This window comes from Monopterus albus, unplaced genomic scaffold, assembly GCF_001952655.1.
Source record: "Monopterus albus unplaced genomic scaffold, M_albus_1.0 scaffold72.1, whole genome shotgun sequence".
NCBI lineage: Eukaryota > Metazoa > Chordata > Actinopteri > Synbranchiformes > Synbranchidae > Monopterus > Monopterus albus.
The window spans coordinates 1,786,707-1,809,063 of NW_018127952.1; the positions used below are offsets into that span (position 1 = coordinate 1,786,707).

The 22,357-nt window shown below is 39.9% G+C and overlaps 1 protein-coding gene across 3 annotated transcripts in view; it reads left to right on the top strand.

Annotated features, from left to right (window-relative positions):
- The window catches only part of itga11a (integrin, alpha 11a), a 51,040-nt gene that overhangs the window by 14,891 nt on the left and 13,792 nt on the right, over positions 1–22,357 (top strand). For all 3 annotated transcript variants that reach the window (XM_020605680.1, XM_020605678.1, XM_020605679.1), the window contains exons 3-16: positions 4,390–4,502; positions 5,028–5,119; positions 5,384–5,498; positions 5,629–5,756; positions 5,963–6,111; positions 6,200–6,344; positions 6,846–7,011; positions 7,577–7,647; positions 11,200–11,344; positions 13,649–13,797; positions 15,595–15,738; positions 18,468–18,671; positions 19,175–19,305; positions 21,045–21,211. In XM_020605680.1, the coding sequence (XP_020461336.1) occupies positions 4,390–4,502; positions 5,028–5,119; positions 5,384–5,498; positions 5,629–5,756; positions 5,963–6,111; positions 6,200–6,344; positions 6,846–7,011; positions 7,577–7,647; positions 11,200–11,344; positions 13,649–13,797; positions 15,595–15,738; positions 18,468–18,671; positions 19,175–19,305; positions 21,045–21,211 (1,919 nt within the window). The remainder of the gene's footprint in view (positions 1–4,389; positions 4,503–5,027; positions 5,120–5,383; positions 5,499–5,628; positions 5,757–5,962; positions 6,112–6,199; positions 6,345–6,845; positions 7,012–7,576; positions 7,648–11,199; positions 11,345–13,648; positions 13,798–15,594; positions 15,739–18,467; positions 18,672–19,174; positions 19,306–21,044; positions 21,212–22,357) is intronic.

A 22,357-nucleotide genomic window follows, 5' to 3' on the forward strand; every position in this document is an offset into this window, starting at 1 on the left:
TGCACTGTGAGCTGTAGGGTCTTATATAGACAGGTGTGTGGCTTTCCTAATCACGTCCAATCAGTATAATCAAACACAGTTGGACTCAAATGAAGGTGTAGAACCATCTCAGGGATGATCAGAAGAAATGGACAGCACCTAAGTTAAATATATGAGTGTCACAGCAAAGGGTCTGAATACTTATGACCATGTGATATTTCAGTTTTTCTTTTTTAATAAATCTGCAAAAATGTCAAAAATTCTGTGTTTTTCTGTCAATATGGGGTGCTGTGTGTACATTAATGAGGAAAAAAATGAACTTAAATGATTTTAGCATATGGCTGCAATATAACAAAGAGTGAAAAATTTAAGGGGGTGTGAATACTTTCCGTACCCACTGTAAATGTAAAATAAACTAGAGAGTTTAAAGCTGTGTTTTATGTGTATGGTGATCAGTTCGTTTGCTCATTTCCTTGAATTCACTATTTTACCTTTTAATAAAACCATTTTAATTTGGTATTTGACCCATTTTGGCAATGATTAGAAAATATGGGACTACTTTGTTATTATTGCAGTTTTTTCTTTATATTTTTAAATGCGATTGAGTATTAATTGTATTGATATTGTAATACATTTAGGGTTTAATACTGTATACACTATATGGGCTGTGCTGTTTGTGCTGCATATGAACATTTACCATGGAGACAAGGTGCTGAGGTCAGTCTGGCTGTGTCCTCTTATCTACTAAGGTATGTCAAACCCTGAGGCAACTGGACATTGAACCTAGTGAGATGTCGATATGGTGAGCCATTTAATCTGCAGAGGCCACGTGACAGAGATTACAAGATAAAGCATGAACCCCTAAAGGTCTTGCTGTACACGACTGAACCTAAAGAGATAGTCAGTGGTGATTAAAACGGCTTTAACCACCTTCAAGGACACAAAGAGTTCTTATCTCTGATAGACATTTGAATTATAGCTCCCCTAAAGGCCTTTATGTTTCCATCAATCTGGAACCAAGTACACCAGATGACTTCATATTTTCCAGCACATCAAGTCATCTAAAACTTTGTAGTGACATTTATGAGACCACTCTGAGCCCACACGGGAAATCCATAGTGAAATCAAGCACAGAACTGACTCCTCAAAAACACTGCTTCACGTGAAAAGTATGCCCAGCACTCCACTCTGCTGTCTGAGGAAATCTAAGTTCCTCTTATTTTATTTTATTAAGCAGACATCCCTTGTGAAGTTAAATGCAACCTCAGATCCTACAAAGTATAGGATGCTGCCATCCACCTAGTATAATCTCATCATACAACAAAACTGAGCAGGATGTAGCTTAAGATAGTGAAATTGGTTAGAAATATGACACACTTAATAAAGCAATATAGATTAGATTAGATTAGATTAGATTAGATTAGATTAGATTAGATTCAACTTTATTGTCATTACACATGTACAAGTACAAGGCAACAAAATACCGTTTAGCATCTAACCAGAAGTACGATAGCAGCAGTGCAGAGTATGCAGTATCTACAGTCTGTACAGACAGTAATAATTTACCAATGAAATGTACAATTGATATTTACAGTAAGATATGTAGGGTAATGTACAGTAATATATAGAATCATAAACAATATAGAATCAATATAGATTTATAAATAGTTTATTGTTGGATACAGCAAGGCAGAATAATCAAACTATGAAGCTGATTTCCTCAAATGCTCTTTGTTTTCTTTGATCTGTTTGTGTACTGCTGAAAGCATGTATAATTACTTAACTTGTATCAGTAAAACCTTGTGTCACTGTACTTTCTGTGGTTGCTGCGGCCACATGGCAAACCACAATAGCAAGTTGGAAAAGGTTGAACCATCATGAAGTCAGAGTACATTCACATCTCCTTGCTTCTGCAACTGCTGAAACATCAGTTTCCTGAAAGCCTTTTTTTAGTTTTATGGTCAGATATCTGAATAAAAATGAGAAATCTTCCTTATGGTTGTATTGGCATTCATCAGGTATAGGCATGTGAAGGTACGTCATGCCGTGTTGGATGCTGGGACAGGTGCCATTTTTAGAGGTCTGTGCTATATTTACCTGCATACATTTTTTTTTTGGAGGGGAGGTTGCTTGAGTCATTTAGATCTCACTTTACTGACTATGGCAATTCAAGATGCATAACCTTAGCTGACTGTAACTAACTTGGAACAAACCCTGTCTACAAGAGCGCCAAAACTGAAAAATGACTCAACCCACTGTTCTCAGCTCAGGAGCTAACGCTACATAGCTATGAGCTGTTGGCAAGTGACACAAGCAGATTAGGCAGTTTCTGTCCTGTCTGTGCTCAAACCGAACATGGTTGCATGTCGTTGAAGCTTCTGTTACTGTATGACATGTGGACAGAAGAATCCAGGAATCGAGGTGCCAATCTTCCAGTTAGTCGACGACCCACTCTACCTCCTGGTTAGGATGTCTCCTAACCAGAGGGTTGGCAGTTTGATTCCCAGCTTCTCCAGTCCATATGTCAGTGTCTTTGAGCAAGATACTGAACCATTAGTTGCTTGTGTGTGCAAATAGGTGAATGGGAAATAGTGTAAAGTGCTTTGAGTGTGCTGCAGACCATTTACTTTATTTATCACCCTTAGCAGTGATGACAAATGAGTGGTTTGTAGTGACACTTCAAGCAGCCTATTGTCTTCAGTACCACAGGTGTTATCAGTCTAATAATCCATTTAAATGGAGACATGTACTCACTCAGTGTGGACATGACTTTGTGGTAAGTCACATCAGCTCTGTGCTCACAGAAGAAAAATTAAAGCTTTCTGAAATTATGCTGACGTAGAATTTTCCCATTCATTTGAATGGGGCAAGATTTTCAAAATAAAGCTAAATATTTCAAGAGTATGAAGTTTAGAAAAATTCTGAATAGAAGCATGAATGTCCTTGAAGAGCTGAACATTTTGATATCTGAAATAGCTGAAAGTATGATGAAGTAGAATTTTCCTATTCATATTCACTATGAAACATGGAGGAGTCTCAGTTATGATACAGTATAGGCCTGTACTGTCCAGTTGTATGCTGGAAATACTTGTATCATTTGAAGTAAATGACTTGAGTGAAGATACTTTGGACATACAAGTGGCTGAATGGTTGTCAGAATGTAGCTTTATGTCCCATCAGGCCCTGTGCACCACACTGTACAACTTCAACAAAAACAACAATAGCAACATACTGTATTTGTTTAAATGACCAGATACAGCAACCCAGTGTGTTTTCCCATGCTAATATATAACATAAAGTGAAAGATTTTATTCATACAGTATATATTTCTTCTGTATAGGATAAGTAATGATTGTGGGTACATGCTTGTAGTTATGAATTTCCATGTTTCATTTTTCACTGCTGTGTGCTGCCTTTGAGGAGCCACGGTGTTGTAGTGATCTATTGCTTCACAGCACTGAACCTGCTGGATGCCTGGGGCCTTTCTCTGTACCAAATTAACATATTCTCCTTTGTGTTCTCTGGTTTCCTCCTAAAATCCAAAAACATGGAGGTTAGATAGATCAGTGACTCTAAATTTCCCGTAGGTGTGAAAATGAGTATGAATGGTTGTCTGTCTCCATATGTCAGCCCTGTTATAAATTGTCCAAGGTGTACCCCACCCCCCAGAGGAAACTCGTAAGGATTTTGCTGATGGATTTATGATAAAGTAGGTGTGCTGGTACTTTAAATTTTTTTTGTTTGCTTGCTTCCTTCTCTTCTTCTTCTCTACCCTGTGTGTGTGTCAGACCAGAAATGACACAAATGAGCCACTTTTAGTGAATCATGAGTCACTGGTAGGGCAGAAAACAGCACCCTTAACCAAACTGATTTCATTGCCAAACCTGGACCACACTGTAAGCGTTCTGTGGTTGCCACATAGGACACACTGTCACATTGTAGGAATATAAAACTGGCACACTCATTAACACACTGACAGAAAAATGATGCATATGTGTGACAAGATATGCACTACCACATATGCTTCCTCTAGCCCATGACAATATGACTGGCAGGAGATGACCAGTTGTGCTGGCCAGTTACTGTGTGAAACTGTTTATGAATGTGAAGTCTAGTGCTGCTGGACCTGATTAAACATGCTTGGTTAACCTCTCTGGATAAATAAAGGCTTAAATTCTTCTATGTCAGCCCATGTGTTTGTTCTGGGTGACTGACATTAACAGTCACAGTCATGTTCCGTCAGAGACTCGCTCAGCCTGACTTACTCGACAGATGTTGTCAGTATTGCTCTACCAGCACTAGTTAACTGTTTATAATCAATAAACAACAACTGAGACCTTATGGGAAGCACAACTTAATACTGATATACATTGTAAGTGATTCTAACATTTGTATTTTGGGTTGTTGCAGGTTATTAGTGGGTGCCCCATATGAAATGAATGGCCCTTACCAGACAGGGGATATTTATAAATGTTCACTGAGCAAACGAAACAATGGCAATGGTTGCTCCAAGCTCAACTTAGGTATAGTATGACAAAACACCACAATTGTTTTTTTCTAACCAGAGAATCACAAGATACACTCTGTTCAGTAACACTGACAAGCATGAATATACAACATCTGGATAAATGTGTATGCATGTATACAGAAGGTGTTTATATGTCTGCATGCTTTCCTGCATGTGTCTCAGTGTGTATCATGGTGGTATATGTGAAACAGAAGGTTAGATACAGTACCATACCAAACATTCCACTTTTTACTATTGCTTCATATGGCTTATGTACATTTCCACATGAGTTACACACATCTGACTGCATGCCTCTTTGTGCAGGCTGCACATGTGTTATGCTGGTTAAGCAAGCACATGAGGTTTTGTCAAGTAAACGTCTAGAGCTCTCTGCCCAGACAGCAATAACAAACCAAGGTCCCAGATGGTGGGACTTCTGTTTGTCTGTAAATGATATTTATATATTTATTTATGTTTGTATTTCTGTATATATGAGTTTGTGTATCCAAGATCATTTCAGTGACATTAATTTTCCCTCAAGGAAGGATATCTCTGACCAATGTATCAGAGCGAAAGGACAAGATGAGGCTGGGAATGATGCTCTCATCTAACCCTAAAGACAACAGTTTTGTGGTGAGTTTGAAAGTCATTGGCTGCCTCTTATACCTGTAACTGGGTGTGTTCTGTAGAACTGAGCTGAGCAAGTTTGAACCCTTCAAATCAAATAGTAATGGTCAATGAGAGGAAAGGACTGTCCCAAAAGGTTATGTTTTAATTTCACTGCTGTCATACATCAGTGTCATACATCCCTACAGAAGTTCTCTGAGAGCAGGAACCTGACTTTTCCAATATGCTGAGGTCGTTAATGTATCTTGTAAAAATTCTTTTATGTGTCAGGCCTGTGGGCCACTATGGTCCTATGAGTGTGGGAGCTCTTACTACAGCACTGGCATATGCTCCAGAGTCAATGCGAGCTTCAAGTTCTCCAGGACAATTGCACCTGCCTTTCAGAGTAAGTTGTAAGATATATTTTCTATGTGACAAAGATCATTGATAATTATTAGCCAGACCAGATTATTTCCCCTTTTATGTTTTCACCATGTGTGTTCTCATGGTCAAGGTCATGTTTAAATATTATACAGGATGTGAAACATATATGGACATAGTGATTGTTCTGGATGGCTCCAACTCCATCTACCCCTGGTACGAAGTGCAGGCTTTTCTCATCAACATTCTTCAGAAGTTCTATATTGGACCAGGTCAAATACAGGTGTGTAAAAAAGGAAGGAAAAGAAGCCAAGATTGACTGATAATATTCCTTGTGGGATACATTTAAAAATGGGACTTTATTTTTACAAAAGTGTTTTCTTTATCATATTCTACTTCAGGTTTATTATGACTGTGATAAATGAATTGCAAAATGATAGAGCTCATCTAAGTTGTGATAGATAAGAGTCATTGCATTTGTTTGGACAGGTTGGAGTGGTTCAGTATGGTGAGAAGGTGGTCCATGAATTCAAACTCAGCGACTACAAATCAGTTGAGGAAGTAGTGAAAAAAGCACGGGGTATCCACCAACGAGGTGGCGAGGAAACCAACACAGCTCTTGGAATCAATGTGGCACGGTATAGTATCTCCATTTGTACAAATGAGCAACACAACTCTATTACTCTTCTCCCCCAGCTTGTAGTTTACTTTAACATGTCCTCACAGCTCACAAGCTTTCAAGCAAGGAGGTCGACGCGGTGCCAAAAAGGTGATGATAGTTATAACTGATGGAGAGTCACATGACAGTGCGGACCTCCAGCAAGCCATCGAGGACAGTGAGGCGGATGGCATCACTCGTTATGCCATTGCTGTGAGTGTGCTAGCCCTGCTATCATTCATCTGGGTTACAGAGCTTGTAGTTTATGAGATTAACTAGGTTTTCTAATGCCTAATAAATGTCCTGCACAACATTAAAACACCATAAACATTAATAAGGTGACCTCATGGAGTTTCAGTTAAAGGAGAGTTCTCAAGAGCTAAGTTAAGAGCAGAGACAAATGCCCTCAGAGCACTCCAAACATGAGCTCAGTGAAAATGTAGTTAAAGGTGTAAATGATCTCCTTCAAACCACATGGATCTTTGGTTTGTGCCACTTCTGGTAAGGCTAATGCCACACTTGACTCCATCCAGTTGTTAAACTGGGCACAGACATGTGGACAAAAACTCTGAAGTCATTTAGTTGAAAACCAACTGGTCCTGGTGACTGCACTGGAGTTGTGACAGTCAAGATCTTCTGAAACCTGTTAATGTTAACCTGTTAATGACAGATTCATTAAAGTGGCTGACAAATTATTTGGTCTTATCATCACAGGTCCTCGGCTACTACAACCGTAGAGGAATCAACCCTGAGGCCTTCCTCAATGAAATCAAGTACATCGCCAGCGACCCAGATGACAAACACTTCTTTAATGTGACAGATGAGTCAGCACTGAAGGACATTGTGGACGCTCTTGGGGAACGCATCTTCAGTTTGGAAGGTTATCCAGAAAATAGATTTTACTTAAGCATCTTAGAAATGTACCTGAATTTAAATCTACATTGGCATGAAAATCTTCTGAGTCTATTTCATAACTTTAACCACAGGCTCTCTGTGGAATGCAACAAACTTTAATAACAAGTAAAAGTGCCCAGAATCTGTGGTCAGGGCTTCTCACGGCTTATTCACATCTGAGAAGCTGTAACCTTTTATTCTATTATATCACTATAAAGTGAATACATTTTGTCTTTGGACTGCCGGTTGGACAAAATAAGAAGTTGGGAAATGTCATCTTGGGCTTCTTTTGTATAAATTTTACTTATAGGCTAAATGATTAATCAAATTAAGAGATTAGCTGATCACGCGGTCTAGCGGTCACACGACAACAAACTCTTCAACTCAGCTTGTACAATTATTGTCTGAAGATGTCTACTAAATCTCCTAACTGTGAAGCAGTCACACTGAAACTCCCATGCCATTCTCCTTAGAATATAAATAGCTGGATAGCTAAGTTTCTCTGCTGCTACAGTGGCTCAGAGCTTTGAAAGCCTGACCTGTTTACACAGGAACCAGTAAGAATGGGACAGCTTTTGGCCTCCAGATGTCTCAGGCTGGATTTTCTGCACACAACGTCGAGGTCAGTCTGATTTCTGCTACTATGTCGTCACTAAGTATGTCTAATAACACACATTGTCTCAATTTCTAGCACATCGTAACTCCTCCTCACGACCTTCCATTTATCACTCTCCAGTCCCCCTTGAGGTGCTTGCTCCAGGCCCCAGAGGTTTAGGTCATCCTGATTTAGGAGCCTCTGAAAGAGGAGACAGACCTCTTTCCACTTCAGACCATGCAGTGATGGGAAATAAGACACCGCTTGTTCCCCAGGGAGACGTATTTGTTAGAAGCTGATGCAAGATTGAAAGAGTTTTGCCATAGAACAGGTTGTTTGTCCCTTTTCTTTCTTATAGGTTTTTTTTTTACTATATCTAAGAGCAGAGCATTGCAGATGTGCTGGCTTTCAGGAAGACACAGCTGGAGGAAGAAGTTAAGGCACATCTCCACCACCTGTTGTTCATAATTAACTGAGCTCCATTTCTGTGTTTCTGGTTGGGTTCAGATATTTGCTGATGCAATTGCTTTGATTTTCCAGTTTCCCTTCTCCATGTGATTTGTCAAGGGAAAAATAAATATATCTCATTTACTGTATAATGAAAAACAAAAATATTTCAGGATTTGCAGCTGGGTAGCAGGAAAGGCTGGAAAATCTGTCCAGAAAGCCAGATTTCAGAGATGCTCAACAGCTCCAACCTGAGTGTTGAAAATAGAATAACTTATAAGAAAGAATGTCAAGGATTTAAAGGAGAAAAACCTGGAAGGCTGCTTATGTCATCCACTATTTTCATGCATCTGCATATATTGCAGCATATGAGCAATTTGTTTTGTTAAATTTAACTAATCAGTACTGAACATTATTATTTAGGCTCTGTGTTGTGTAGCTTATTGTTTGCAAAACTGCCTCCTATATTTACCATAATGCAGACTATACAATACATTATGTGTTCATTGAGCTGGTCTAAAGTGTATACAGTGTATCCTCTGTACACTTGATTTACATAGAACCATGACTCTTGCCTTCTCCTGTACAATTTAGAATTGACATCTTAACCAGAGCAAGGCACATTTAGCTACAGCAGAAATAGGTCACTGGTTTATAATGTTGCAGTGTTTTGGGGTTTCATTCATTTGCCATGGAAACCATTTTGGCCAAAACAGTTAACCACAGCGCTCTTGACAAGGAGTGACATGGTGCGAGTGTGACGAGCGCACAATTCCATCTTTCAGGAAGGAAACTAAGCCTTCCAGTAGAAGGTCAAACACTGGAAAGTGTGTTGTTAGCATATTGTGCATGGCAATAAAAAACAACCGAGCGCATTAGGCATATGAACCCTATGATTATAGTGTCACTGACAAAGTATAGCGAACCATGGGGCATAGAAAATCCCTCTGCTATCCTTCTTTGTTTTTGCAGCTAATTGCACTTGCTGGTTTGTTTCCCTTGATGAAAGACATACTGGCCAATATTTAGCTGCGATTTGATAATAGAGTTTAAGGCAGATTTGATTGTTTTCACTGCATGCTGTGGTTTATTGTGCGGATAATTGTACTGCTTATGTGGCTGTTGATGAAGTAGTTGTCAGGAATTCAGTTCCACCAGTAGCATTTAAACTTTGAAAGAAGTCATCTTAAATACTGTGTGGATGAGAAGACTTGTCGTTTGAAGACTTCAAGTTTGTTTCCTCTATTTGCTTTGTTACCACACGTAAGCACATATATTGTTGCAAAATTCTGTTAAATACAGATGAGATCTGGAGCAAAAAAAAGCTGCATACTTCTTGTGAAATTAAATGTGATTTTTTTTTTGGTAATGCTTTATTTTGCAGGCCTGTAAATTCCAGTTGATTTCCAGATAATTTCCTAAGAAGTTTCCTGGATGGAACCATATAATTAGGTACTAATTATAGGTAAAGTTAAAAAGTGATCACTGGATAAATGTCTAGTTATTGCTACATGCTAAGCTAACACACACTTGAGGCTTTTTATTCAGAGGACAGAAGTGTCAAATGTGTCTGCAACCTACCACACAATTCAGCATAAATGAAGAATAACACTTCCAATGATAAATGATCAGTAAATATTAATTGAGGTTGAAATTGAGCAATTTCTTTCATGGAAAATCATCCAGAAGGCAATATTGCATAGAGTCAACAAAACCGACTAGACTAACAAAAAAAAGTCTCACTACTGTCAGGTCAGCTCGGCGTGACCAGCCTCTCTTCCGCCTTTCTCTCCTCTGTTCTCTTGACCTGCGGGATCTGCATCTCAGCTGTGTTGCATTTGGTAATTAGCGACTCATTTGTCGGTGCACACAACTGAGGTGCATCCCGCTGATTACCTTCCTCCTTATTTCTACCTCTGGCAGACGCTCCGTCATCGCAGGAGCATTATTTACTTTACTTACCTTACCTAACTCACATACCCTGTAACATACCTATTTTTGTGATATGTATTATACATCATCTTGTTTTCCACGCTGACAGTTCCTGTGCTGTGGATCTCATTTTGTACATTGGTTATTTGTTTTGTGTTAAACATCATTTTGTTTTCCACGCTGACAGTTCCTGTGCTGTGGATTTCCTTTTTCGTTCGCCAGTCCTCCTAGTCAGTTTGTCTATTCACCTGTCCGTCCTGATCCTCCCACTCTCCTGGTTTCTGCCATTAGTGTTTACCTGTTCGTCCTGGTCTCCTCCACCATATATGCCCTACTTTGCTGGTTTCTGTACATGGACTCTAATACGTTTTGTTGTTACTGTGCATTTCCCACCATTAAACCTCCTTTTTTTAACTAGCACCTGGGTTGGCAATCTTGAGTCCAACCTCAGTTCTCCCTCACCCTCCTGGTGAGGGGGACTAACCTTAACAACAACTTTGTCTCTATTTTTTTGTAATTAGTACTAAACTACATAGTTATTTCCTGGAAACTTTCCAAGAATGTATACAAAATAACTGACATGTAAAATAAAGCATCACCATATTTATTTATTTGTTTGTTTGTTTGGTATAATGTCTTGCCATATTGAAATTGATGTGTAATCTGGGCTTTAAAAAAAAGAAATAACATTTTTTCAGAGCCCTTTATATCAGAAACTTTGTGATCTTTTAGTGGCAAACTGTGAAGGATAGGAAACCGGGTGATGGAGCTGAAAGACTCGCATTGTCTGAGGGATGAGGCATGAGACGGCAGGACATTTAGATGAAAATCAGTTTGTTCATTCATACACCTTAAGAATGACCACTGATTTCTAAAAACCTTATCATGAAAGTGATACTTTCTGCTAAAGAGATAAAGAGGGATACTAGAATTCAGTTCCCAAAATGTAGTGAGAAGCTCCCTCAGAGTTTATGTTTACTGCTGCTACAAGGATTACATTTCACCACAAATGTAGGCATGCCATCATTAAACTGACAGAAATGATGTGGAGCCAAACACACAGAGTGTGTTCCAAAATGGTGGCCAAAGAGTGTTATGTTCCAGGAGTGTATCATCATCATATACAATAATGGCCATGCTGTGTGTCTATGCAGCACAGGCAGTACCATCGGATCATTCTCTATTACTCTGCACTTACAGGATGGGACTCTGGTGGGTGCTGTTGGGGCTTATGACTGGAATGGGGCAGTGCTAAAGGAAACACGACAGGGGAAGGTGGTTCCTCCCAAGTCATCCTACACAGAGGAGTTCCCTGAAGACCTCAAAAACCATGGTGCCTACTTGGGTATGTCACAACTTAAACAACAGTAGGATGCAAATTCTTATAAAGGATTGGAAAAATCAGAGTTAAGCTGAAATAAATATATTTAGAAGAGGAAAGAAATATATAGTGCAATGTCATTATATTATCAATGAAGATTAAGTTTGGATAGCCCTGGGGCATTTTCACCCATGGCCACCAACCTTAAGCTTCTGTTTCACTAGCTACAGTAGGACCACTGTCAGAAGTAATGAAGGATGGGGGAGGTAATGGTAATATGCAGGGACTGAGGAGGATGTGGTTAGGTGCTGGACCATGCAGTGGGTCAGTGCTTGGTGACTGGTCTGAGGTTTGGGGAAGACTTCAAGGGGATCCGTGCAGCTCTCGTGCGTGCCAGATCCCCCACATGGAAGTGTGAAGACTGTAGGAAGGAGCAGAAGACAGAAAAAGTAGGAATAGAGACAGAGAAGAGGACAGGACAAAAAGCAAAAGCACCCTGGGTCTGAAATATGGCAGTATTTATAGGTAGACAGCAGGAAAAGGTGTGTGCACAGGGCATGGTACTGCTCCTGAGCCTTCGATGGGCATCTACATTTATATCCTTTTTTATGGAGGGATGACTGGAAACCCTGGCAAAAGACCTGTGGTTTAGCACCATCTGTCCTAGATGCAATCCACCTTGATAATGTCCAGTGCTTCCCCTCATATCCAGCCCCATCTCACTCCAACACCACAGACCTCTGCTTTTCTCATCAGTGCTTTGTCTCTGAGCTTATCCCTCAGGCTGACAATGGAAACCATTCTAGTCAATAGTAACATAAAGTAGAAGCATCGTTCTGAACAGGCAGGGAGAAAGTTAAAGTTAGGACAAACCACTCCACAGATATCATGAACAAACTCTCATTCTGGCAAGCCCATTAGGACATGTACTTCATGCATGACACATTATTTTTCCAACTGTTGTTTACATATAGATTATTTAACTTATAGTTGACTATATCACATTTCCAGTGGATTAGAAGTTTACATACACTCTTTTAACTGTTCCGTTAAACAGCTTGGAAAATTCCAGAAGATGATGTCATAGCTTTAGACGCTTCTGATTGGCTAATTGACATCATTTGAGTCAATAGGAAGTGAACCTGTGTATGTATTTTAAGTCCTACCTTCAGGCTCACTAACTCTTTTTTTGACATCATGGGAAAATAAAAATAAATTAGTCAAGACCTCTGAAAAAAAAATTGTGAACCTCCACAAGTCTGGTTCATCCTTGGGAGCAATTTCCAAACACCTGATGGTACAAACATTACTATGCAAGTATAAATGCCATGAGACAATGCAGCCATCACACTGCTCAGGAAGGAGATGCGTTTTGCTTCTTAGAGATGAACGTACTTTGGTCCGAACAGTACACATCATTCCCAGAACAACAGCAAATGACCTCGTGAAGACACTGGAGGAAACAGGTACCAAAGTATCTGTATCCACAGAAAAATGAGTCCTACATCAACACAACCTGAAAGGCTGTTCAGCAAGGAAGAAGCCACTGCTCTGAGTTCGCCATACTACGGTTTTTAAGCTGCACATGGGGACAAAGATCTGACTTTTTGGAGAAATGTCTTCTGGCCTGATGAGTTATCCAAATGAACAATGAGCCCAAGATGACTTCCAAGTTGTGGCAAAGTGGTTTAAGGACAAAGAAGTCAAGGTATTGGAGCGGCCATCAAAGCCCTGACCTCAGTCCAATAGATAAATTTGTGGGCAGAACTAACAAAGCATGTATGAGCAAGGAGGCCTACAAACCTGACTCACTTCCATCAGTTCTGTCTGGAGGAATAGGCTGAAATTCCAGCAACATACACTATTGGAAGAAGCCTGTGGAAGGCGTCCCAAAACATTTGACCCAAGTTAAACACTTTAAAGGCAAAGCTACCAAATACTAACGAATGTATGTGAACTTCGGACCCACTGGGAATGTGATGAGAGAAATAAAAGCTGAAATAAATCTCTCTCTCTACTATTATACTGATATTTCATATTGTTAAAATAAAGTAGTGATCCTAACTGACATAAGACAGGGAATGTTTATAGGATTAAACGTCAGGAGCTGTGAAAAACTAAGTATAATTGTATTTGGCTAAGGTGTATGTAAACTTTTGACTTCAACTGTAATATACAAATCCATTAGAAAAACATGAAGATAAAATAGATACTTCCATCAGAAATTATATCCTACATGGGCTACTTTGCCATGGGTGGGTAAGACCAATCAAGGGTTGTTGTCTCTGAGTCCAGGAAGAATTCATGTATGTGTTTTTACATAACCAGGTTATACTGTGACGTCTGTGGTGTCAGCCAGAAATGGTCGTCTGCTCGTAGCGGGAGCTCCACGATTTAACCACACAGGCAAAGTCATTGTCTTCACTCTGAAGAACTCAGGAAACCTCACTATCCTGCACTCCCTCAAAGGCCAGCAGGTACTGTAGCATCCATTTCAAAACCAGCTGGGTAAAATGTTCATCAGCTGTTGGTCAGACGTACATTAGTGCAGTCCTCCAAAGTCTGATCTTTTTTTAACTCTATACACAGTGGCGTTAAATTGGCTAGGATATAACTCATTTGTATTTTAAAAGGTACTGTGAAATCAACTCACAATATGTGGTTACCAATAAATTAAGGCCCAGGTACACAGCAAACCTTTTTCACAGCAGTCTGTGGATTTGCAGGTTTAACTCTGATGCACGTTGGCACATGAATTTGCATCATCGATCAACATCCACTCACTACAGACTTTTGAAGGCACAGAGACCTGGAGAGTGTAGATGGTAGAAGCTATTGTATCTTACAGCACCAGCTGTGTTGCACCATCCACTTTAATTTACTGTACCTTCCTTATGATCTTAAATAATGTGCATAAAAAGCAGGATCACCCCTGGTAGTGTAGGAATTCAGCCAGATTTTAGGACTGATCTCATCTACTTCTGCTTTTGATATTTAGTTATTAAAATCTGTATATTTCACTTTGAAAAGCTTTATTCCAAATCATAAAAATAAAAATGAACATATAAAATTAGACAAAATGAACAGAAGAATGATCATGACATCCCATATTTTTCAGTGAAAAAGACCAAAAGGGTTTTTATTTAGGATTATAAGATCAATAAAATAATTTATTCCATTACTGCAGTCCAGATGTCATAAACACAAAACACTGCACTAATGGTGCAAGTTGTCACAAGGACAAATTAACTTTTTGAAGATGTTTAACCTCTGTTTATATTTAATTTGTTGTCTCGTGCTATAAGTTATTTGATGTTATATAATTTTATATTTAGGATTCCTGTGTTAGTGACCACTGGACTAATAAGGTAGCTCTTCACAGGCTGTGATCTTCCAGCAGTTTATAATGAATCTTGTCAGCAACAGCTCATTCAAAACAGCAGATGTTTTTTTTTTTTTTTTGCAAAGTTGTGGGACCTTCTTTATCACACAGTTCTTAAAAAAATAACTTTTCATGCACAGATGTTTCTAATCTGAAAACAAACAGATGCTTCATCCACTCCTGGTCCAGTCTTTCTCAGTAAAGCTGTCACAGTCTGAGCATCTACAGTACAAAGGCATGGGGACTCTGACACAGCACAGGCCTGCATTTGCTTACAGTACTTAAGTTCAAAAGATACTGAAGATCCTCAGCAAATCATTAAGCCCAAACAGCGGGGAAGAATTTTAGGATATATATACAGTATATATATGTCTATGTAAGGATATCTCCATGACAATCACTAACCATGTCGTCTCTCATTTTTCCTTTTGCTGTGTTGACTCAGTGAGGGGCTGTGCTGTGGCAGCACTAGCTGTTGAAACTGAAGGCAACACAGTGAATATAATATTGATTCTACTTTATCAGTCAGTGATTATCAATTAAATACATTACTGGTGTTTTACATGCACCCTGTGATAGACTGGCGATGTGCCCAGGGTGTACCCCGATTCTCACTCAGTGTCAGCTGGGATTGGCTCCACTAATCAGCCATTTATAGTGCAGTTCTGACATCCCTTCCCATGCAGATTACCACCCTGACATCATCATCATGTTGCCATCAAATAATGCTATTGGCAGGGATACTACAAGGTGACATTTGCTGTGGGATTTAAATTAATGAAATGAATGCACATTTCCAGGCAGCAATGTAATCACCATGAATTGCTTTAAGAGGTTTAAAACAGAATAACGATAAAGATCTTTGAATGGCATGCATATATGTTCCTTTCAGATTGGCTCCTATTATGGTAGTGAGATTGCACCTGTGGATATCGATGGAGACGGTATAACCGACAACCTTTTGGTGGCAGCACCAATGTTCTTCAGTGGCGGCTTGGAAAAAGGAAAAGTGTACATCTACAGAGTGACAGAGCTGGTGAGTTTAAACCCTACAACTTAAACAAATATACGGAGACTGGCCACATACAGGTATTAATCAACTTTGCACCAAGCCACCCACTACACAGACCACCTGTTCAAACTCCAGACACCCCACAGCAGACGTGTCAGGTAACACACTCTGTTGCATTCCATCTCCACAGCCGTCACACTGACATGCTGCAGGCAGACCTCTGACACACATGACCTTGTCCATAAATGAGAAGATCAAATGAGGAAACTTTGCCATGAAAGGGTATAGACTTTGCTGGATGTGTAGAATGAACTCAACAGGAAGGTATTCTGCCCCTTCAAAGCCCATTTCCAGCAAACCATTTGGAGGCGAGAACTTTCTTTTATAGAAGGAAATTTCCTGGTGTTCCAGGTCTGTCTTGCTCATTGGAATAATAAATGTCTTCAGCTGTTTTGAATTCATTGACGAGGCATAGATGAGATATTTATCTGGTGTGGCCCAAACCACATCACATATGGCAGGCCAAACTTAACAGTCAAAAATAAAACACAAACAGAAAGAAATCACTCTTTAGAAGCAAGCGGTGGTGTCTTCAGTACAGCAATACCACATGTTCAGGGCAGTTAATAATTATGATGTTGTTGACTCAGGTGTTGCTGTTGGTGCCGTACAGTGGTGTTGTACTCATGGCTGTATTAGCTCAAAAGGGTGCTTCTACTAAATACTGAGCAAAGGGTCTGAATACTTATGACCATGTGATATTTCAGTTTTTCTTTTTTAATAAATCTGCAAAAATGTCAAACATTCTGTGTTTTCTGTCAATATGGGGTGCTGTGTGTACATTAATGAGGAAAAAAATGAGCTTAAATGATTTTAGCATATGGCTGCAATATAACAAAGAGTGAAAAATTTAAGGGGGTCTGAATACTTTCCGTACCCACTGTGTATGAGGAGGATGGCTTGCTTTATCAGAAATGTTTGGGCAGTGGTGGATCCTTTACTTAGTAAAAGTAGCAATACAACAGTGTATAAATACTCTTTTCCAAGTAAAAGTCCAGCATTCAAAATGTTACTTAAGTAAAAGAAGAAAAGTATTAGCATGGAAACATACTTCAAGTACTAAAAGTAAAAATACTCATTATGCAGAATAACACTTTTCACATTCCTTTATATGATATTATTAGATTATAATTACTGATGCACTACTGTGTCCATCACATTTATTGTTGCAATTGGAAAAGGGGGAGCTAGTTTTAACTAGCTTGTATGCATTTAAACTGGGTTATTGCTGAATAGTTGTGAATTTTCCACCACAGATCAGAGGTTTTATACTGTATTTTTTTTTTTTTTTGTATTAATCTGGTTATGAAAAGGAACTAGTAACTAAAGTTATAAAATAAATGTAGTGGAGTAAAAAAGTATAATATTTGCCTCTAAAATGTAGTGAATTCAAAGTATGAAGTAAAAGAAACTGAAAATACTCAAGTAAAGTACAGATACCTCAAAATTGTGCTTAAGTGCAGTAGTTGAGTAAATGTACTTAGTTACTTTACACCACTGTGTATGGGTGTCATTGCTGGAATGCAGTAAGAGCAAATAATGTATAGAAGTTTCAGTTTTAACTTACTCCAGAGCCACTGCAACCTGGTTATGAACCTTCACGGCCCCCTCTCCAACCATGTGTTTCTAATTTAAAATGCACTCAATATATTTCCTCTATTCCCCTTTTCTCTATAGTTTCCCTCTTTGTCAGACATACACACCTCAGGTAGCAGAGAAGTAAGAGCAACCTTCCTAAAGCAACTCCCAAGTGATCTCATGTTTTGTCTGCTGACCCTAATTTATATTATGGACTGGGACGTTAAATGGCGCAGTGATATACTGTACATGACTACTGAAGGACTCGACTATTTGGCTTCATTTTTTAATGCTTTTTCTTTGGAAAAAAAATCTGTTGGGTAGTAGCTTTCAAGGACAGAGATATTTTCCATCTGACTTAACACTTGCTAAAAATAGAACTTCACATAAATATACCAAAGTTTTACAATATTTTGAAGTTTTTTTATAACCCATAAGTAAGATATTGTACTTTTATGTTGCCATATGTTTAGGATACTTGAGTTCAAGTAGACAGAAATAGAGGATGATGTGGAACTGATCCAGACTTTGATCTCTTGTTTGATTAGATGAAAGAAGAGCAGGAAGGAGTAACAAACAAAAAACAACAAAAAAGAAAATGTGCTTGTTACTTTTTCCTGTACAAATTACACCTCTTTAATGGTTAATTCAGTATTTTTAACATAAGATGTTGCGAGTTACTTCCTCATAGTAAATATTGATGTACTGAGTTTGGAGAAGTTAAAGCTATTGTTTGTTTGTTTGTTATGGTTTGGTTGAGTTTTGGCAAAGACAATTCTTCCAAAACATTGGTCAATACATAAAATATCAATCAGTGTTTGGTCATTTACTTGAAAACTGCATTACTGTACTTATCACAAATTACTCAATGAAAAAGCCATTAAATGACTTGGTAATTGCTCAGCAGAAAAGTAATATGTTACATTACTTGTTACTTTACTCAGCCCAGCTCTGTCAAAAGTGCCTTTAAGTCCTCTTTACAACACACATTAAAATATACTATCAGTCAAACATCTGGACACATTTTCAATGGGAAAGTGTGTCCAAATGTTTGACTAGTAATGTATGTATGAAACACAGGCTTTAGTGTCATTATTTTTTCCTTCATTCCTCAGAATCGTTTCATCCCTGAAGGGGCACTGGAAATCCATAACGGAGGCCAGAATGCTCGCTTTGGCTCATCACTGGCTCCAGTCCCTGATCTGAATGGTGACGGCTTCAATGACTTGGTTGTGGGGGCTCCACTGGAAGATGAACATAAAGGAGCTATTTATATTTTCTTTAGCCAGCACAACAGAATACTACGCAAATACAAACAGGTAGGAGGTGTGCAAAAGCTTATGTTAAAAGACAGTCTTTATACTACCTATTATAATCTCATACACACATCGCTGTGGGGACTGTACACTGACTTACATTCATTTCCTGTAGACTTATCCTAACCTTAGCCTGCAATGACTGGGGATAACACATACAAAAACCACACAAAATAGAATAAGTACAAAGCATGTTATTAACTTAAGATTAACTTGAGTTAATGTGTGTAGCACTTCTAAACCTTTTTTTTTTGTTTTTTGGCAGTTATGAGTGACATGAGCTTGCAGTACCACTAATAATAACAGTATATTTTAAGAAATACTATTGGTGTGATTAAGGAAACTTTTTTTCCTTTGAGCACATTCTCTTAAATGTACAGGACCTATTTACAGTCATGGTTTTAAATACAAAATGTTTTTCCCAAAAATTATTGTCATAATGTTGTCAACTGTGGTTGTTGTTATTATGATCCTTGTGTACTCAGATTTCTTTCTCTGTTCATCAGAGGATAGCAGCAGCAGATTTAGCTCCTGGCCTGCAATACTTTGGCCGCAGTATTCATGGCACAATGGACATGAATGATGATGGTTTAGTGGACCTGGCAGTGGGTTCCTTTGGTGCTGCTGTTCTCCTTTGGTGAGTACTTATCCCAGTAATAAATAATAATGGTGTCAGAATTATCAGTGACAGTTATTTGCAGGCTCAACTTTATATATCAATTTATTTTACCCTTTTCTGAGTGAGAACCATGGCCTTCAACTTGGAGGTGCTGATTCTCATCCCAGCTGCTTCACACTTGGCTGCAAACCATCCCAGTGCACGCTGAAGGTCCTGGTTTGATGGAGCCAACAGGACAATGTCATCTGCAAAAAGCAGAGATGAGATCCTGTGGTTCCCAAACTGGACTCCCTCCGGCCCTTGGCTGCGCCTAGAAATTCTGTCCATAAAAATAATGAACAGAACCGGTGACAAAGGGCAGCCCTGCCGGAGTCCAACATGCACCGGAAATAAGTCTGACTTACTGCCGGCAATGCAAATCAAGCTCTTGCTCCGGCCGTACAGGGACCGGATGGCCCTCACTAGAGGGCCCCAGACCCCATACTCCCGGAGCACCCCCCTCAGGGCACCACGAGGGGCACGGTCGAATGCCTTCTCCAAATCCACGAAACACATGTGGACTGGTTGGGCAAACTCCCATGAATCCTCCACCGCCCTGAAGAGGGCATAGAGCTGGTCTAGTGTTCTGCAGCTAGGATGAAAACCACATTGTTCCTCCTGGCCATTCCTCCCAATCACGCCCCTCCAGGTGTCACTGTCATCACCCATGTGAGTGTTGAAGTCCCCCAGTAGAACGAAGGAGTCTCCAGTCGGAGTGCTTTCCAGCACCCTTCCCAGAGACTCCAAGAAGGCCGGTTACTGCCGTTCAGCCCATAGGCACAAACGACAGTGAGAGACCTATCCCCAACCCAAGAGCACAGGGAAACGACCCTCTCGTTCACTGGGGTAAACTCCAACACATGGCAGCTAAGCTGGGGGGCTATAAGCAAGCCCACACCAGCCAGCCCGCCACCTCTCACTGTGGGCAACTCCAGAGTGGAGAGTCCAGCCTCTCTTGATGGTTATGGTTCCAGAACCCGAGCTGTGTGTGGAGGTGAGCCCGACTATCTCTAGTTGGTACCTATACAAGTATAAGACCATTTTACCATTTACCTCTCAGCCTCCCACACAAGCTTCGGCTCCTTCCCCACCAGCGAGGTGACATTCCATGTCCCCAGGGCTGGTCTCCATGTCCAGAGATTGGGTGGTCGGGGGCCTTGCCTTCGACCGCTCCTCGGTCCACTGTGCACCAGCCCATTACGAATCCTCCTGTAGGTGGTGGGCCCACAGAAGGACGTCCCCACATAGCTTATTCAGGCTAAGCCCGGCCGGGCCCCGTGGGAAGAGGCCCGGCCACCAGGCACTCGCATTCGAGCCCTAACCCCGGGCCTGGCTCCAGGGTGGGGCCCTGGTTGTGCCATACCGGGTGACGTCACGGTCCTTGATCTTAATTTTTTCATAAGGGGTTCTTGAACCGCTCTTAGTCTGACCTGTCATCTAGTACCTGTTTGCCTTGGGAGACCCTACCAGGGGCATATAGCCCCCGACAACATAGCACCTAGGATCATTCGGGTACTCAAACCCTTCCACCAGAATAAGGTGGCGGTTCAAGGAGAGGTATATCAATTATACCAATTATATCAATTTAATCAGTTATTATAAAGACACTCCCTCTTATTTTAAAGCAAAACATATTGGCAAGATTTTTGTATGCCTACTTTCAAAAATGTTCTTGAGCCTCATTTGTCATAAACTGCAACACCTTTACGTCCTCACAGGTCACAGTGTGTTGTCCGGATATACACCACTGTCAGGTTTGAGCCCAGTAAGATCAACATCTTTGTTAAGGACTGCCAAAGGGGTGGTAAAGATGTGACCTGTATGTCAGCCATTGCATGTTTCAACATCACTGGCAGGACGGCCATTCCTCCCACTCAGGAAATTGGTAAGCCAGCAAAAATAATCTACTGCTGTGGAAGCATCCCAGTAAAGTTCCCATTTTCCTCCCTTTGTCTTTGCCTGCTTTTTGCCATTCTGCCAAGATAAATAAGACCCTCTTTCATTTATTAGTAGCGCAGGGCTTGTTATATATATATATATATATACACAGTAGATCAAATATATTTAAAAGAAAGAGTCCTAAGGAAAAAAATGTTTTCTTTGACACAAAGATCATTGGATTCTGTGAAACAGTATCCAGGGATGACTATTTTTACTAATATGTTTGAGCTGAGAAATGTATATTCTGGATATGTAATTGAAATAAAGTTCAGCTGTTGTTTGGACTTGCTGTAGGTGCATGACAGAATGAAGCATGGCCGGCTTCAAGTGAGCAAAGGGATTCAGTCCTCTGAATGTATATCTTGCCTGTCCGGGCTTCAGTTGAGTTTTCAGCATGCAGCTTCCTATAACGACTGTGATGGCTCGAATGTGGTTCTATGGGGTGACTTTTAATTTTTAAAAATGAACTTATAGATGTATATAGTGTATATATATCCATGATAGATAATAAGCATGATGATGACATTGCACATCTACCCAAATTTCAACACAGCATGACATCAACTTCACATTCTCTTTAAATGGAGGGTTGCTATGCTCCTAATCTGTTTTAAGAGATATCACAGCAGGGCCCAGTGTCACAGTGAGTTGAGGAAAGGAAGCAGAGGTGGGGAGGAGCATGTTTTGAGTTAACCTCTTGACCCTCCAACATCTTAGTCAAATCTATCAGAGGTGCCAGAACAGAGTAGAGGAAGAACCATGAGTTCAACCATGGTCTCTTGCAAGAAAACGCTTTCACACAACCAACCAAAAGACATAACCAACTACCTTTTAGACGTCCTTTGTAGGGATTTGACATATTACAGTGAGAAATGCTGCTGTGTAGCCTCATGCAGTAGATCTTAAAGTCCAAGTTAGAACTTGACTACATAAGTGTTTTGAAACTCTGATTCTCTCATCAAAAAAGGGAGAATTTTTTTTTATAATAGCTGATAATTGTGATGTGGTGAAAAGTGGAGAAATGCTTCTAATGTAGTATCATTATCTGCCCAGATCGTTTTGCCCATTAAGATATTTCCATCTCTCTAAA